At 36.9% G+C, this 18,386-nt stretch overlaps 1 protein-coding gene across 3 annotated transcripts in view; it reads right to left on the bottom strand.

The window, feature by feature from the left end:
* Positions 1 to 2,325: 2,325 nt before the first annotated feature.
* Positions 2,326 to 18,386, bottom strand: part of ODF2L (outer dense fiber of sperm tails 2 like) — a 62,179-nt gene continuing 46,118 nt past the window's right edge. For all 3 annotated transcript variants that reach the window (XM_070267380.1, XM_023641735.2, XM_070267378.1), the window contains one exon: positions 2,326 to 2,764. In XM_070267380.1, the coding sequence (XP_070123481.1) occupies positions 2,738 to 2,764 (27 nt within the window). In that variant the 3' untranslated portion in view covers positions 2,326 to 2,737. The remainder of the gene's footprint in view (positions 2,765 to 18,386) is intronic.

Genomic DNA, 18,386 nt, shown 5'->3' with positions numbered 1-18,386 from the left:
ACCACACATGACTAGCCTGAAAAAAAATAAAATAGAGCTGACTTAGAAGATCTTATGTAGATTCCCTATTGGATTTAATTAAATTGACTGAACATTACTTTGCTTTCAGAAACTTTAAATTTGTTTACCTATGGTTTTTCAAATAAAATAACAAAAAATACATTATTATTTCCATGTTTTGGCAAATGTATCAGGGTCTCCTTCAGCTGCTAAAAAAAAAACAGCTAAAAGTAGATTAAATAATTAAGGGGCTAAGTCTTTTATGTAATTAAATGTTTTAAGTAATGCTGTCGAGTGCTGGTACATGAGTTCCATGATATCATCCAGAACGCAGGCCAGCTCTCCTACCTTTCTGTTCCACCATCCTTGGCATGTGGCTTTTCTCCACATGGTCATGAAATGGCTGTTGTACCACCTCAGGACTTATCTCCCTTCGTGGTCAGGGCAGTTAAGTTTATCCTTTAAAAAAAAGCTGTTTCAAAGTTTCTTCCAACGACTTACATATTACTGGCTAGAATTGGATCACATGGTCACCTCCAGTGGAAAGATTGTTAGAAAGGGGAATGTTTTCAGGGCCAGCCCAGAGGCGTACTGCTTAAGTTCCCACGCACCGCTTTGGCGGCCCGGGGTTCTCTGGTTTGAATCCTTGGTGTGGACCTAGCACCACTTACCAAGCCATGCTGTGGCAGGCGTCCCACATATAAAGTGGAGGAAGATGGGCACGGATGTTAGCTCAGGGCCAGTCTTCCTCAGCAAAAAGAGGATTGGCAGCAGATGTTAGCTCAGGGCTAATCTTCCTCAAAAAAAAAAAGGGGGGGGGGGGAATATTTTAGCTTTCAAGCCACTATACATAGAAAAAGGCAAGAGGAATAGATTGTGAGTGGCTTTTAAGCCACCGTCCCTGCCTCTGTGGCCAAGGGGATGAGGAAGTTTATAAAAAATTTTAAGAGGCCATCAAAATAATTTTCTAAATCACAGAAAGAAAACATTTCCTTTGAAATACTGACTTTTTTTTTTTTAAAGATTTTTATTTTATTCCTTTTTCTCCCCAAAGCCCCCCCGGGTACATAGTTGTATATTCTTCGTTGTGGGTCCTTCTAGTTGTGGCACGTGTGACACTGCCTCAGCGTGGTTTGATGAGCAGTGCCATGTCCGCGCCCAGGATTCGAACCAACGAAACACGGGGCTGCCTGCAGCGGAGTGTGCAAACTTAATCACTCAGCCACGGGGCCAGCCCCTGAAATACTGACTTTTATAAGTATTATTGTTTGATGCAACAAGGCAGATCTTACTGAGTCAATGTAAAGTAATTTACTTACCACTGAGATGGTTTCTCAATATGCTACGCTCCTGTTATGAGTCGACCTTCAGTAAGCTCGATTTTTCAAATGCTTTTACTTAAACTCTGAACAGTTCTAGACACTCAGACTTCAGGATAGCACAGATCTCCACCCCAATATTCCCTTTCCAATATCAGGAAAAACAAAACAGTCTGATTCTCCTAAGTACCAGCCAGGGGAGCAAGACAGAAATGGTCTCACTTGCACAATGATTCTACATATGAGAATCACCTAAGGAGCTTTTAAGAAATCCTGACAAGCTGATTTTTAAGAGCTCTCTAGATAATTCTAGTGTACAGCTCAGCTGAGAACTACTAAGTTAGGAGAAAGAAGGGAAAAATCTGGTAATAGCATGGAAAGCCTTGAGCAAGTTATTGAACATCTTTAAGCTCAGTTTTCTCGCCTGTTAATTAAATAAGTTAATCCATTTAGACACTTAGTTTGGTGCATGACACATTGTAAACACATTGCATATTAGTTATTATGCTTTGCTGAAAAAAATCATTGTATTTGTGAGCAAATGGAGTTTCTGCCAGGTGGGCAATAATATGTAAGGGCATAGTTTTTTTTTTCTCCTCCCCAAAGCCCCAGTACATAGTTGTATATCCTACTTATAAGTCCCTCTAGTTCTTCTGTGTGGGACGCCACCACAGCATGGCATGATGAGCATTGTGCAGGCCCACGCCCAGGATCCAAACCAGTGAACCCTGGGCTGCCAAAGCAGAGCACGTGAACTTAACTACTCAGCCACCAGGCTGGCCCCCAGAGCATAGATCTTAAAGACAGCAAAATTTGGTGTTTAAATCCCAGCTTGGCCACTTACTAGTTAATTTGATGTTGCGCGGGTAAACTATTTGATCTGAGTCTCAGTTTTCTCATCTATTAAATGTGAATAATACCTCCTGGGTTGTGAAGATTAGAAGATAACTTTGTGTGCTAAAGAATAATTTTCAAAAGAAGTAAAATCATGACTCTTATACAAATATAAAATGGACATGTGTCAAAGATTTTATTCAACTCTTTAATTACTGAGGGAACCAATAAGATGGTACAACCTGTTCAAATGAGAGTTTGACTCACAAACTTTATAATCTATCAGTCAAAATTCATTTGCATTGGTGTGAACAGGAATGATTTGCATTGCTATTTGTTTCTCACACTTTAACAGCTACCCCTACAGAGCTGTAAAATAATCTAGTCAAAAGAAGGTCAATTAAACACGCACATTCCTGGAGTCAGATAATCCCCTGAGGGTCTCCTGGACAGTGCCCAGCACTCCACTGAAAGACACCGTAATCTTCTTCGCCCATTTCCAAGTCCTGACGTGTAGACGAAGCACTTGGCAGAGTGTGCCTGCCATTCAGTGAGTACTGATTAAACGGTGGCTCCAGTTCTTGTTATTCTTGGGTAATATGATTATTTACCTAGAAAACCCAAGCAAATCAACTAAATTTATTAAGACAGATTTATCATTACTATGACACTATACATTCATGCTTTACATTTCTCTCTCTACCGTAAACCTAGCAATGATAGATTTTTTTTATATGGAGAGAAGAGTCATAGTCATATACAAAAGCAGGATAATAGATAACCTGTAGCAACACGCAGGAGCTGAAGCCTCGAGCAGTCCAGAGTGGGACTTGTGTGGGGTGACAGAGCAAGGTGTCCTTCCTAAACTGGAAGCAAGGACAGTGTTAGCCTTTGCCAGCTCAATGACTGGATCTCCGATATCTCCAGTCACCAAGGGGCAGGAGCCCAAGCCACCAACTAAGACCATGCCCTGGGCTAGAGACAGTGGAGGGAGCGATGATGGAGGCAACAGAAAAATTCATAGGCAAGGAGGCTTGGAGGAAAGGAGGATGGAAACTCTCACATAAGATAAACCTTCAAACGAAAATTTCAAAGAAATTAAGGAAAATGGACACTAAGAAAGACAGCAAACAAACTTAATAACCAGAGCATTAATAATTAATAGAGACTGTGATGCAGCCATTAATTGTGGAAGAATATTTAACGACATGGAAAACACGTTAAGGGAAGGAAAACATTTCAAGGGAAGGTGAGTGTTTTGAAGACCGGTCTGTTCGTTGGCCATTCCCTTCCAGCTCCATTTCCACCCCTCTCTGCCTTCCCTGCTGTTGCAGCGAGCCAGGAGTCTGCACACTCCAGTCTTCTCCACACTCCCTGTCCAGCTGTCCTCAGAGAGAATCCATGGAAGGGAGACTCTGGCGGAGACTGGAAATGAGGAGGATTTCCCTCCTTCTGGAGGGAGCCCCTACGAAAGTGGCAGCAGCAGCAAAGTCTGAGCTCCTGACAGGCAATGCGGTTTGGACAGCAGGGCTCCTGGATTCCTGTAACATAGGCAGGATTTTTTTTTTAATATTAATTATTTTATTTCCATCCAGGCCAAGGGACAGCTTAGAAAAGGTTCTATTTTAAGTACACAGCCAAAGAAGTGTGGAAGGGCAGTTGACGCTGTTGTTTTGAAGTTAGCTTGTCAGTCATCGTGATTGAAACATAAGCCCGATGGCTTCCGCAAGTGTAAGAAAACGCTTTGCAAGACGTTGCAGAATTGCAGGATGTAGTCCAGCCTGCTCAGCTTCCCTTCCAGTGCTGCGGAACTCCCGCTCCCTGTAAATCAGCTGCAGTGGGGTTGCAACAGCCGCAGGAGCGCAGTGATCCTGGGGTCTCTGCGGCAGCATCTTCCTCTCTGCTCCTCTTGGCTTAGGCGTCGCGGTGGCTTCCAGCAGTTAATAATCTTTACGTAAACACACCTTCCCTTTCTTGCTTCTTCGATCCTTCCAACATATTTGCAATCGCTTTTCCGTACTGCATTCCCTCTGTTGGTTCTGATTGCCTGAGTGGACAGTGACTGATAGAGTTGGCTACACCAGCAGAATAGGGATGACATTCAGCATTCTCGTATATGCTGAAAAATCCGAGGAGCAATGACACTTAAGGAACTGTGAATGCCAGCAGGAATTGATTTGTTAAGCTGAAAAAAGTAAACAACTTACAAATTACAAATATGTATGCATATCTATAGAAAGGAGGCCAGTTCTCTCTGGCCAGTTGGATTGCAGGTGACCTTTATGTGGTGAGAGGATCTCAAATGCTGGAACCAGCCTAACCTCTCAGCTCTGCCGTGTCCTAGGTGTGTAGCCTTGGGCAGGATTTTTAACCCTCCTGCCTCAGTTTCTCCAAATGCAAAGTGGTTTGAAATAATATCTCAAAGAGTTATTTGAAGAAAAAAAGCGAGTTAATGAATATAGAAGAAAACCTGGTATGTAGTATTATATAAGTGGTTTTTAGCATTTTTTAAATATGTCTTTGTTTTCCAAACAAAGGATATATGGTATAATTGACCAGGAAATATATCATATATAAAAAGAAGTACAGGACATTCCATTAAAAAGGAAATATAAATTATCTTAAAGTTATTGTTAAATTTGTAATTTTTTTAACTTTTTATTAAGATTATGATAGTTTAGAACCTTGTGAAATTTCAGCTGTACATTGTTGTTAATCATGTTGTAGGTGCACCATTTCACCCTTTGTGCCCTCCCCCCACCCCCCCTTTCCCCTGGTAACCACCAATCAGTTCTCTTTGTCTCTATGTTTAACTTCCACCTATGAGTGGAGTCATACAGCGTTTGTCCTTCTCTATCTGGCTTATTTCACCTAACATAATACCCTCCAGGTCCATCCATATTGTTGTGAATGGGACAATTTATCCTTTTTTATGGCTGAGTAGTATTCCATTATATATATTGGTATATAGTATACATTATATATATACACCATATCTTCTTTATCCAATCATCAGTTGATGGGCACTTAGGTTGCTTCCACGTCTTGGCTATTGTAAATAATGCTGCAAAGAACATAGGGGTGCATGGGACTTTTGGAATTGCTGATTTCAAGTTCTTTGGATAGATACCCAGTAATGGGATGGCTGGGTCATAAGGAACTTCTATTTTTAATTTTTTGAGAAATCTCCCTACTGTTTTCCATAGTGGCTGCACCAGTTTGCATTCCCACCAACAGTGAATTAGGGTTCTTTTTTCTCCACAACCTCTCCAACATTTGTCACTTTTTGTTTTGGTTATTTTTGCCATTCTAACAGGTGTAAGGTGATACCTTACTGTAGTTTTGATTTGCATTTCCCTGATGATCAGCGATGATGAGCATCTTTTCATGTGTATGTTGGCCATCCGTATATCTTCTTTGGAGAAATGTCTGTTCATGTCCCCTGCCTATTTTTTGATTGGGTTGTTTGATTTTTTGTTGTTGAGCTGTGTGAGTTCTTTATATATGATGGAGATTAACCCTTTGTTGGATAAATGACTTGTAAATATTTTTTCCCGACTAGTGGGTTGTTTTTTTGTTTCAATCCTGTTTTCCCTTGCCTTGAAGAAGCTCTTTAGTCTGATGAAGTCCCGTTTGTTTATTTTTTCTATTGTTTCCCTCATCTGAGGAGTTATGGTGTCCAAAAAGATCCTTTTGAAACTGATGTCAAAGAGTGTACTGCCTATATTCTCTTCTTGAAGACTTATTGTTTCAGATCTAATCTTTAGGTCTTTGACACATTTTGAGTTGATTTTTGTGAATGGTGAAAAAGAATGGTCAATTTTCATTCTTTTACATGTGGCTGTCCAGTTTTCCCAGCACCATTTGTTGAAAAGACTTTCTTTTCTCCATTGTAGGTCCTCAGCTCCTTTGTCAAAGATTAGCTGTCCATAGATGTGTGGTTTTATTTCTGGGCTTTCAATTCTGTTCCATTGATCTGTGCACCTGTTTTTGTACCAATACCATGCTGTTTTGATTACTGTAGCTTTGTAGTATGTTTTGAAGTCAGGGATTGTGATGCCTCCAGTTTTGTTCTTCTTTCTCAGGATTGCTTTAGCAATTTGGGGTCTTTTGTTGCCTAAATTTATAATTTTTACAGTGTCACAGGGCTTTAGAAGCCACATCCTATTGGTCACATGAACTGACCCTGGCAGTGTAGGAGGGCACTAACAAGCGTGTGAAGGAGGTGGGGATCACTGTGGGCCATCCTGGAGACTGGCCACTACAGTTTGCAATAGGAAGACCATGGCCATGCTTACTGCCAAATTAGTTTTTTCTGAGTCAGATAGTAATGCAAGCAGCTGAGAGTAACAGGAACCCCAGCAAACGGTGATTTAAACAAGGAAGAGGTTTCTTTATTTCATGCCACAAAATGTCCCACAGTAGGCAGTCCACAGCGGGTATGGTGGTCAAGGACACGTTCAAGGACCCAGGTTCCTCTGCTTTTGGCTCTACAGCCCTTAGTGACAATGGCTTCACATACAGAGCCCCCTGGCGGAAGGAGACCACACAGCACCAGCAGCCTTCCCTTTGCACCTCACTGCCAGAATCCCGTTGTGCAACTTCTAGTTGAAAGGCAAGCTGTGGAGTTGAGTTTTTAGACATTCCAGCCTCTAAAGTAGATGAAGGCAAGGAAAACTGTGTTCCCTAAATTCAGATTTCGAACACTGCATTTTCCTAAGGTGGATTATGAGCAATAAATTATTGGAGCTATGGTATAACATGAAAGAAGTCAGGCCTTACATGTAACAGGTTCTCATTAACTATTTCTTGATATGTTACACAGCATTAGGTGTTTAGCATCTAAGCACTAACCTTATACAAGCATGCCCTAAAATGACTTTGTATTCTATTTGCCTTCATTGGGAAAAAATAGATTTTCCGTTATTAGGAAGTAAAGAAGCAAACCAACATCATAATTCCATGTCGTTTCCTTTTCTCTTAATTTCAGGATTTGTATTCCAGGTTTTGCTGTGCATGAATGCTAAGCCCAGGGACACTTCAGCTCTCCGCTTCCCCTGCCACCCTCTGTGTCCCAGACCTTTTCCTGCTACCCTAAGCCTTGTCCTCACACATCTGTTCTTTCTCCATCAATGTTCTTGATTCAGAATTTTCCATTTTGAATAAGATAAAAATAAGAAGTGACAGGGCAAGATGATTAAATATATTCCTTTTAGGAAAAGAACTGATGTTATAAGAAACTAACTTTGTAAAAGAGAAAACCCCCCAAACAAACTGCATTCTGAAAATACCATGAAATGCCAACATAGCACTTTTGTACTTCAAAAAAATGTCTTCAATTTTATGCCAAAATTGACTTTAAAATTGAAGTTGTTAAAAATACACACTTAATTTAGTAGCTTTTAATTCGCAGGGCTTTCTTATGGGTGGGGTTGCAAAGTGGTGAGTTGAATTTTGCCACAGAGGAATATCCTGCCTCTGTACAAGTCAGACTTTTACTAAGAATAGACTTGTGGGCTGCAGCATAATTAAAAAGTGCTTGGCATAATTGTAGTTCTGGTGAGGAAATGATTAAAGTCATGGCCTTGCATGTTGGGTGTATACAAACTACTTTAAAACTTGGATGCTGGAATGTATGGCCTCAAAAGGATTGCATTAAGATGAAAAACATATAAAATGCCTGATAAACCATACTGTCATTTTGAGATAGAATTAGAATCACTAAGATTGTATATTGATTTTACATGAACAGTGAGACTTGCTACACCTATTAGAAATATAGAAAACATCTTTTTTAAAAGCATAGCTTATGCTCTTACTCAAAACAGACAATGGAAAATAAATTACAGAAAAATGTTTATGTGGCCAATTCAGCATTAACACACATTTTCAATATTATTCAGTATCTCTAGTTTTGTGAGTTACCAAAATTTAAGAGTATTGAAAATTAATTCTTATTATTTTCAAAAGAACCAGACTTCCTTGGACTAAATCATTTAAAGTTAAAAAATTTCACTTTCTTTTAAAGGTCAGGCAGTACGATCAGGCAGCCATTACCAGTGGCTGTTTTGGGGAGTGGAATCTGGGGTGAGAAGCAGTGGAAGCAATACTTTTCACATGATATTCTTTGGTATTGTTTGAATTTGTTTTTAAATACACATTTATTACCTTCATAATTAAATTATTAATGATAAAATTCAGTTGAAAACCTTAGAAGACCAAAAATCACTAAAGAAACTGAAAAATGAGTCTTGAAAAAACAATTACTTTGACTGAAACTTGAAAAGTAGCTTCACATATGATATGAACAAGTTTCAAAACAGTAAGACCCAACCTAGATCTAGAATTGTCATCTTAAGACCAAAGAGGAAAACTGAAATGATTACATATTCTTTTGGTATGGGTTTAAAAAAAAATCTATCCTAAAAATCAGGAAACCCCAAATTCCTTCTTACTAAATATCATTTGACTTGTTAACAAAAGGAAAGACCGTCTTCCTCATCTTTTTCATAGTGATTTTGGAATCTCATTTATATACTTTTATTACCAGTCTCAGGTTCCCAGGATAGGTGTGGATCCCATGAAATCAGTTAAAGATAAAAATATAAATTTAAATGATTATTTTACATATAGCTACAACATTAATTTTTATTTTAAAGTAATACTTATAATGCTGGGGATAAAACCAATAAATGATGGGATTCACAATCGCAGACAAAATTATCAAGGACTGGGAAGGGGAGAGGATGGGAAAGTAGCAAATTCCTTATTTCCAAGGAAAGGCACTGAAACAAAAACAATGAAATAGGCACAATTTATCAGGAAATATGAAGAAAAAAGTATGCGGAGGTGGCAATATTTATACCATCTGATTATAATTCAAGGCAAAAAAGCATCAGATAAGACAGTGAAGCCTATTTAAGTAGTATAATTTGTGATAAAGACATAAATCATCAACTTTGTGGCTACTCACAAAGGATTAAAAAGTGAATGGCCTCAGACATCTTTTGATAGAAGTAGATAATATCTAAATAACATCAAATTATGTAGAATAAAATTATTGCATGTAGAAGGGAAAATGGGCAGAAACAAACATGCAATGGGAGACTTTAATATATGTCAGCGTTAATCTATGACAGGTAAAACAGACAAAATAAAGATGATTTACAAAATTGATAATGGCATAAACGAAGATACTTAAGAAATTCCCAACAGCAGAAATTACAAAGACTATATTTTTACTATAATATAAAAATGAAAGCAAGAAAATATTTAAAAATACATATATGTAATTAGAAAAATACAAACATAAATGGATGCTGTTTCTTATCAAATGCTTTCTCTGCATCTATTGATATGATCATGTGATTTTTATTCTTCATTTTATTAATATGGGGTATCACGTTGATTGATTTGCAGATGTTGAACCACCCCTGAATCCCTGGAATAAAACCCACTTGAGCATGATGTACGATCTTTTTAATGTATTGTTGCATTCAATTTGCTAGTATTTTGTTGAGGATTTTTGCATTTGTTCATCAGTGATATTGACCTGTAATTTTCCTTTTTTGTGTTGTCCTTGTCTGGTTTTGGTATCAGGATAATGTTGGCCTCATAGAATGAGTTAGGAAGCCTCCCCTCCTCTTCAGATTTTTGGAAGAGTTTGAGAAAGATAGGTATTAAGTCTTCTTTGAATGCTTGGTAGATTTCACCAGGGAAGCCATTTGGTCCTGGACTTTTGTTTTTTGGGAGGTTTTTGATTACTGTTTTGATCTCCTTACTGGTGATTGGTCTATTCATTCTCTACTTCTTCTTGGTCCAGTTTTGGAAGGTTGTATGATTCTAAGAATTTATCCATTTCTTCTAGATGTCCAATTTGTTGGCATATAGCTTTTATTAGTATTCTCTTATAATCTTTTGTATTTCTGAGGTGTCTATTGTAATTTCTCCTCTTTCATTTCTGATTTTATTTATGTGAGCCTTCTCTCTTTTTCTCTTGGTGGATCTAGCTAAAGATTTGTCAATTTTGTTTATCTTTTGAAAGAACCACCTCTTGGTTACCTTAATTTTCTCTATTTTTTTTTAGTCTCTATTTCATTTATTTCTGCTCTGATTTTTATTATTTGCTTCCTTCTGCTGATTTGGAGCTTTGTTTCATCTTCTTTTTCCAGTTCCTTTAGGTGCATGATTAGCTTATTTATTTGGGATTTTTCTTGTTTGTTGAGGTAGGCCTGAATTGCTATGAACTTCCCTTTTAGAACCACTTTTGCTGTTTCTCATAAATTTTGGCATGTTGTATTTTCATTTGTCTCCAGGTATTTTTTGATTTCTTCATTGACCCCATCATTCTTCAGTAGCATTTTGTTTAATCTCCACATTTTTGTGGCTTTTCTGATTTTCTTCCTGTAGTTGATTTTGTTTCATGCTTTTGTGGTCACAAAGGATGCATGGTATTATTTTGATCTTCTTAAATTTATTGAGACTTGTTTTGTGGCCTAATATGTGATCAATCCTGGAGAATGTTCCTTGTGCATTTGAAAAGAATGTGTATTCTGCAGTTTTTGCATGGGATGCTCTGTACATATCTATTAAGTCAATCTGGTCTAATGTGTAATTTAAGGCCAGTCTTCCCTTATTGATCTTCTGTTTGGATGATCTATCCATTGGTGTAAGTGGAGTGTTAAAGTCCCCTACTATTATTGTGTTGCTATCTATGTCTCTTGTTATGTCTGTTAATAACTGCTTTATATATTTAGGTGCTCCAATGTTAGGTGCATAGATATTTACACATGTTATATCTTCTTGTTGGATTGTTCCCTTTAGCATTATGTAGTGCCCTTCTTTGTCTCTTGTTACAGTTTTTGTTTTAAAGTCTATTGTGCCTAATGTAAGTATCACTACCCCCACTTTCTTTTCTTTGCCATTTTCATGGAATATCTTTTTCCATCCTTTCACTTTCAGTTTGTGAGTGTCTTTAGGTGTGAAGTGTGTCTCTTGTATGCAGCATATACATGGGTCTTGTTTTTTTATCCAATTGGCCACCCTATGCCTTTTGATTGGAGCATTTAGTCTATTGACATTTAAAGTAGCTAATGATAAGTATGTATTTATTGCCATTTTGTCACTTTTTTCCCTGGGTGATTTAGTAGTTCTTCTCTGTTCCTTTCTTCTTCTCTTGCTCTCTTCCCCTGTGGTTTGATGGCTTTCTTTAGTAATATGTTTGATTTATTTCCTCTTACTTATTATAGGTTTCTGGTTTGTGATTATCATGAGGTTCCTATATAATATTATATATATATAGTGATCTATATTGAGTGGATAGTCTCTTTAGCATGACCTCTTTCTAAAAGTTCTATTCTTTTACTCCTCTCCTCCCACATTTTATGTTTTTGATATCATACCTAATCTCTTATTTTGTGTGTGTCTATCCATTACCCTCATCATTGAAATAAGTAATTTTAGTACTTCTGTCTTTTAACCTTATTTAAAAACTCTAGATACAGTGGGTATAGAAGGAAAATACTTCAACATAATAAAGGCCATATATGACAAACCCACAGCAAATATCATTCTCAATGAGGAAAACTGAGAGCTATCCCTCTGAGAACAGGAACAAGACAAGGATGCCTACTGTTGCCACTCTTATTTAACATAGTATTAGAAGTCTTAGTCAGAGCAATCAGGCAATAAAAATAAATAAAAGGGGCTCAAATTGGAAAGGAAGTGAAACTGTCACTGTTTGTAGATGACATGATTTTATATATAGAAAACCCTAAAGAATCTACCAAAAAACTTTTAGAAATATAAATAATAATAATAAAGTCAAGTTGCAGGATGCAAAATCAATATACAAAAATCAGTTGCATTTCTATACACTAACAGCAAAGTAGCAGAAAGAGAAATTAAGAATACAATCCAATTTACAATTGCAAAATTAAAAAAAGGAATAAAATACCTATGAATAAACTTAACCAAAGAGGTGAAAGATCTGCACACTTAAAACTATAAAACATTGTTGAAATAAATTGAAGAAGACATGAAGAAATGGAAAGCTATTCTGTGCTCTTGGATTGGAAGAATGAACATAGTTAAAATATCCATGCTTCCTAAAGCAATCTATAGATTCAGTACAACCCCTATCAAAGTTACAACAATATTTTTCACAGAAATAGGACAAAGAACCCTAAAATTTATATGGAACAACAAAAGATTCTGAATAGTCAAAGGAATCCTGAGGAAAAAGAACAAAGCTGGAGGTATCACACTCCCTGATTTCAAAATATACTACAAAGTTATAGTAATCAAAACAGCATGGTACCAGCACAAAAACAAACATACAGATCAATGGAACAGAATCAAGAGCCCAGAAATAAATCCACACATCTATGGACAGTTAACTTTTGACAAGGGAGTGAAGAGCATACAATGGAGAAAGGAGAGTCTCTTCAATAAATGGTGTTGAGAAAACTGGACAGCCACATGCAAAAGAATGAAAGTAGACCATTATCTTACATCATGCACAAAAATCAACTCAAAATGGATTAAAGAACTGAATGTAAGACCTGAAACCATGAAACTTCTAGAAGAAAATATAGACAGTACACTCTTTGACATCAGTCTTAGCAGCATATTTTCAAGTACCATGTCTGACCAGGCAAGGGAAAGAAAAGAAAAAATAAACCAATGCAACTACATCAAACTAAAAACCTTCTGCACAGCAAAGGAAACCATCAACAAAATGAAAAGACAACCTAACAACTGGGAGAAGATATTTACAAACCATATGTCTGATAAGGGGTTAATATCTAAAATATACAAAGAACTCATATGTCTCAATAACAAAAAGCCAACAACACAATTAAAAAATGGGCAAAAAATCTGAACAGAGATTTCTCCAAAGAAGATATACGGATGGTCAACAGGCACATGAAAAGATGTTCAACAGTATTAACTATCAGGGATATGCAAATCAAAACTACAGTGAGATATCACCTCACTCTGGTTAGAATGGCTATAATTAACAAGGCAGGAAACAACAAGTGTTGGAGAGGATGTGGAGGGAAGGGAACTCTCATACACTGCTGGTGGGAGTGCAAACTGGTGCAGGAAAACAGTATGGAGTTTCCTCAGGAAATTAAGAATAGATCTACCATATGATCCAGCTATCCCACTGCTGGGTATTTATCCAAAGAACTTAAAAACACAAATGCATAAAGATACACACACCCCTATGCTCATCATAGCCTTGTTCACAATACCCAAGACTTTGAAGCAACCTAGGTGTCCGTCAAGGGATGAATGGATAAAGAAGGTGGTATATATACAATGGAATACTACTCAGCCATAAGAAATGATGAAATATGGCCATTTCTGACAACATGGATGGGCCTTGAGGGGATTATGCTAAGTGAAATAAGTCAGAGGGAGAAAGTCAAATACAATATGACCTCATTCATAAGTAGAAGATAACAACAACAACAACCAAACACATAGTAACAGAGATTGGATTGGTGGTTACCAGAGGGGAATGGGGAGGGAGGAAGGTGTTAGGGTTGATTAGGCACACATATGTGGTGATGGATTGTAATTATTCTTTGGGTGGTGAACATGATATAATTTACACAGAATTCAAAATATATTATGATGTACACCTGAAAGTTATATAATGTTACAATCCAATGTTACTGCAATAAATAAAAAAGAATGAAAATTAACAATAAATAAATAAATGAAATAATGAATGCCAAAAAAGAAAGAAAAATACAAACCAAAAAATGCAAACCACACACCTCCACACCGCCACACACCTCACTCTCTCTTATGGGAAGTGGCCAGATATAAATTGAAAGCATTAGAATCTTTCATTAGTTAAACACAATAAAAATAAATTACTGCAGTGGGTTAAAATAGACATATATATAATCTATGTGTCTGTAAGAATACACCAAAAAACCCAAAAAACCTTCTTTGTCACTTTTGGAGGCAGTTAGGCTCTCACTCATCATTCCAAACAATGAATCAAGGAGCTAGTTTCGTGGTCGAGTGGTTATAGTTCCGCACACTCTGCTTCAGCGGCCCAGAGTTTGGATCCTGGGCACAGATCTACTCCACTTGTCAGCCATACTTTGGAGGCATCCCATATACAAAGTGGAGGAAGATTGGCTCAGAGAGAATCTTCCACACACACACACACACAAAATTGAATCAAGCATTTCAGCTATGTCAGGATAATTAAACAGATGATGAAGTAAAGTTTTTTGTAGAAAGGTAGTAATGAATAAATTCAGAAGAATAATAGAATTAGAAAATCACTATTTTGAGATTCCCTAATGAAATAATAGATCTTGACAATGATCATCAATGACTGCTTAAAAGCATTTAGTAAAAAGTTGATATAATTCTTTTTTTTTTTTTTTTTTGGCGAGGAAGATTGGGCCTGAGCTAACATCTGTTGCCAGTCTTCCTCTATTTTGTATGTGGGACATGGCCACAGTATGGCTTGATGTGCTGTGCGTAGGCCCACGTGAGGGATCTGAACCCACGAACCCAAGGCCGCTGAAGCACTGCATGCGAACTTAACCACTACGCCACCGGGCCAGGCCCTGTTATTCTTTTTAATGAATGAATCAATCTGACATCACCTGAATCCACTGATCCATTTTAACATTAATACTAGGACAGCCAGACATTATATTGCTCCTAATGTGATGCAATTGAAAGTATACACCATCACTAATGAAGTATTCTTGCCAAAGATTTAGAACCGAATTCAGTTAAGATTTTGGACATAACTACTGGTTTATAGGAAACACAGGAGGTGGAGAAACATGTTAAATAATGCTATGAAGATATAATCACCGAAATACAGATTGTAGAAATTCTATAGGGCAACCAATCCAGTTTATTCCATTAATAAATGTCATAAAAATAAAGGAAGGGAAACAGTTATAGTTTCAGGAGACATGTCCACCAAGTGCAACGTGGAACTTGTTTGGATCCTGATATGAATAAGTCATTTGTAAAAAGACATTTTAAACATGAATGATACTTTATAAAAGTACAATGTTAACTATTAATATTGCTAATTACAATCTTATACTGCCTATTTAGAAAAGGCAAGAGAATCAATTGGAAAACTAACAGAATTAATTAGCATTGTGATTAAATACAAGATAAAAATTATGGCATTCAGACATACTATTAATCACTTGTTAGAAGCTAACAATTCCCGATAGCTACACAAAAAATCCAAAATACTTAGAAATAATTTTACAAAGAAATATATGTTAGCAGTTTGAAGAAAACTATAGAACTTATACTGATAGATACAAATACTTAAATTAACTGAGAACTAGAGTAAGGAACTCTGTTTTATACTCTCTCCCCATTGCCTTAATAATCGTTAAACATTAAACATGCTTTAACTTATCTTACAATACACCCATTCTTTATTCTCTTATGAATTTTTTAATCATTAGCATATGATAGGTAATTTGATTATTTGTTTATTTTAGTAAAAATGTCTCTATTGGGAATCCCAAAGTCATTAACTAAGTATGTGATTACAGAATCACTTCATTATTAGCTGTTGGATAAAGAATCATAACTGGATCCTTTTGCTTTTAATGATTTGGGATTTGCTAATCCATTTCTGAACTGTTTAGGATTAGGAAGTTGTTACAGCCTCATAAAGTTTTATTATGGGGGCCACAGCCTTTATCATTTCCTATGGCTTAGCCTCATTAAACAGTTCTGTTTGCCTAATTCTCACCACTAACATACATGCAGCAGCCTATCATTTGTAAGGCTCCCACCACCAGCAGCAACCTGATGATTGCAAGTCAGCTTAGGGAATCTTGTTGTCCTGGCCATTCCAGTTACCCCAACTTGAGTATTTACGGTGATTACCTTGTCCAATTATAATCTAATCATAGAAGGAATTAATGCCATAATCATAGGCCATTTCTCTCTCTACATATTTATCATACCATAAAAGGACATCACATTGAATCAATTAAACTCTAATATGTGAATATATTCCAATAATCTTCTACAGCATCCCTGAGCTCACAGTAAACTCTCAATTTATTATTGGTTCAGTTACTTACAAATTAAATAAAACATATGTTTGTGAACTAGACATAAGTTTACACTTTTTATAAACCAAGAGATTTTCCGAGAACTGTACAGAGAATATGCATTTACCAGCTATAAAATACTAAGAAAGTTACCCTCTGGCTTAGAATAAAAAAAGTTAATAAAATTACAAATAAGCATAAACTCAACTATACATACCATTTTGCTTCAGTCATTTTCTCGTTGCAAATGATAACTTTATCTCAGCTATTTCAAAGCCAAACTACACTGCAAATTATGTGTTCCTCTTGATAAGAAAAACTATGTAATACACAGAGAGAAAACAGAAGAGAAACTGAGGTGGTAAATAGGCTAACAAGACACAAATTTCTGCTTCTATACAACAGGTTGAGGGTAGTCTAGATGAGTCACGGAATAGAGACCCAGACTGAGAAAGGGTACAGGGATTCTGGCCCACCTACCTATCATCTCAGATCTCAAGGCATCTGGAGTCAGCACAAGTTCTCCCCCAAAGAGCATGAGAAAATATTCACAGAATCTTTCACAAGAGAAAGGCTAAAATATAAGAGGAAATGCCAGCATAGCATGAATTTCTTAAGGCAAAGGGTCCCACCCAACCAGTGCCACAAATGAGATATAAATGTGGAGATACTGATCTTCTCCACTTGTAAAGTGGAGTGATCTGGTCAAGACTATGTTGACTAGAGCTCTGGGCCAGAAACTTCTGGCAATAAGCATCCTCCTCTGCCTGGTATAGTTTGACATAAAAAATATTATTTTCTATCTGTGTCATGGTTTTAAAAAGGTTAGGAGTCACCGTTGTAAGGGAAGGAAATAGGTCTTAATCATCTTTGTATGTTCAGCATCTAGCAGCCACATTTTCTGAGGGGACAGTTACCAATGCTGGACATGGCTAGTAGTTGAGAATTCAAGCTTGGCCTTTGGCAGAAGACTGCTTCTGGGGGTCAGAGAAACCAGTAGAGCTTTTTGGTGGTCAGTGGAAAATGGAGGAAAAAATTGGAGACTGAACGGTCTCAAACATATAGCATGTTTCCTCATCAAGCCATTTTTTGAACATTAGAGCCCATGTGAGGCAATTGGCTAAAATCTTAACCTAAAAGCCTGTGAAGAACAGAGCAGAATTACCTGTAGTTATTCAATACTGGAGACAAAAGGATCCATCAGACCCTCAGTTCCAAGTCCAAAAGAGAAATGCCATTGGAAAAGGGATGACCAGAAGTGGACTGAATGTTATCAAAATAATAACCTAGGGGCTGGCCCCATGGCCGAGTGGTTAAGTTTGTGTGCTCCACTGCGGCAGCCCAGGGTTTCACTGGTTCAGATCCTGGGCGCCGACATGGCACCGCTCATCAGGCCACGTTGAGGCAGCGTCCCACATGCCACAACTAGAAGGACCCACAATTAAAATATACAACTATGTACTGGGGGAATTTGGGGAGAAAAAGCAGAAAGAAAAAAAAATAGATTGGCAACAGTTGTTAGCTCAGGTGCCAATCTTTAGGAAAAAAAGAAGATTGGTAACTGTTGTTAGCTCAGGTGCCAATCTTTAAAATAATAATAATAATAATAATAATAATAATAATAATAATAATAACCTAGCCTCAAATCAGCTGATTGAATTAAGGCGACCAGCCCATCCTCATTCAGTCTGCTTAACAGCAAAAGGGTAGAGCCTCTCGGGTGAAAAACAAATCATCCTTAGCTTCCACAGCCTTTTTAATAAAAGGAAATTTGGAATAAAATATTTGGTCTAGAAGAGGAATCAAAGGAGAGAAAAAGGAACATAAAAAAAGTGGATCAAATAGAAAAAAAAGAAGATCAATATAAACCCAACTATATTGGAAATTACATTAAATGTAAATAAGCTAAAATATTCAGATGAGGATTATTAAACTGAAAAAGCAATAAGCAAACAAACAAAATATATTTTGTGGCTTACAAAATAAAATATAAAGCCATAGAATGGTTGGAAGTAAAAGGATGAAAAAATATACTAGTAAACACTAAATAAATGAAAGCTGGTATGACTATATTAATATCAGACAACATAGATTTTAAGGCAAGAAGCATTATTAGAGATAAAGAAAGACATTTAATAATGATAAGAGGAGCCAA

This window comes from Equus caballus, chromosome 5 (assembly GCF_041296265.1).
Source record: "Equus caballus isolate H_3958 breed thoroughbred chromosome 5, TB-T2T, whole genome shotgun sequence".
Lineage (NCBI taxonomy): Eukaryota > Metazoa > Chordata > Mammalia > Perissodactyla > Equidae > Equus > Equus caballus.
Note: the sequence above shows the minus strand (reverse complement) of the source record. Positions and strands in the feature narration are given on the sequence as shown.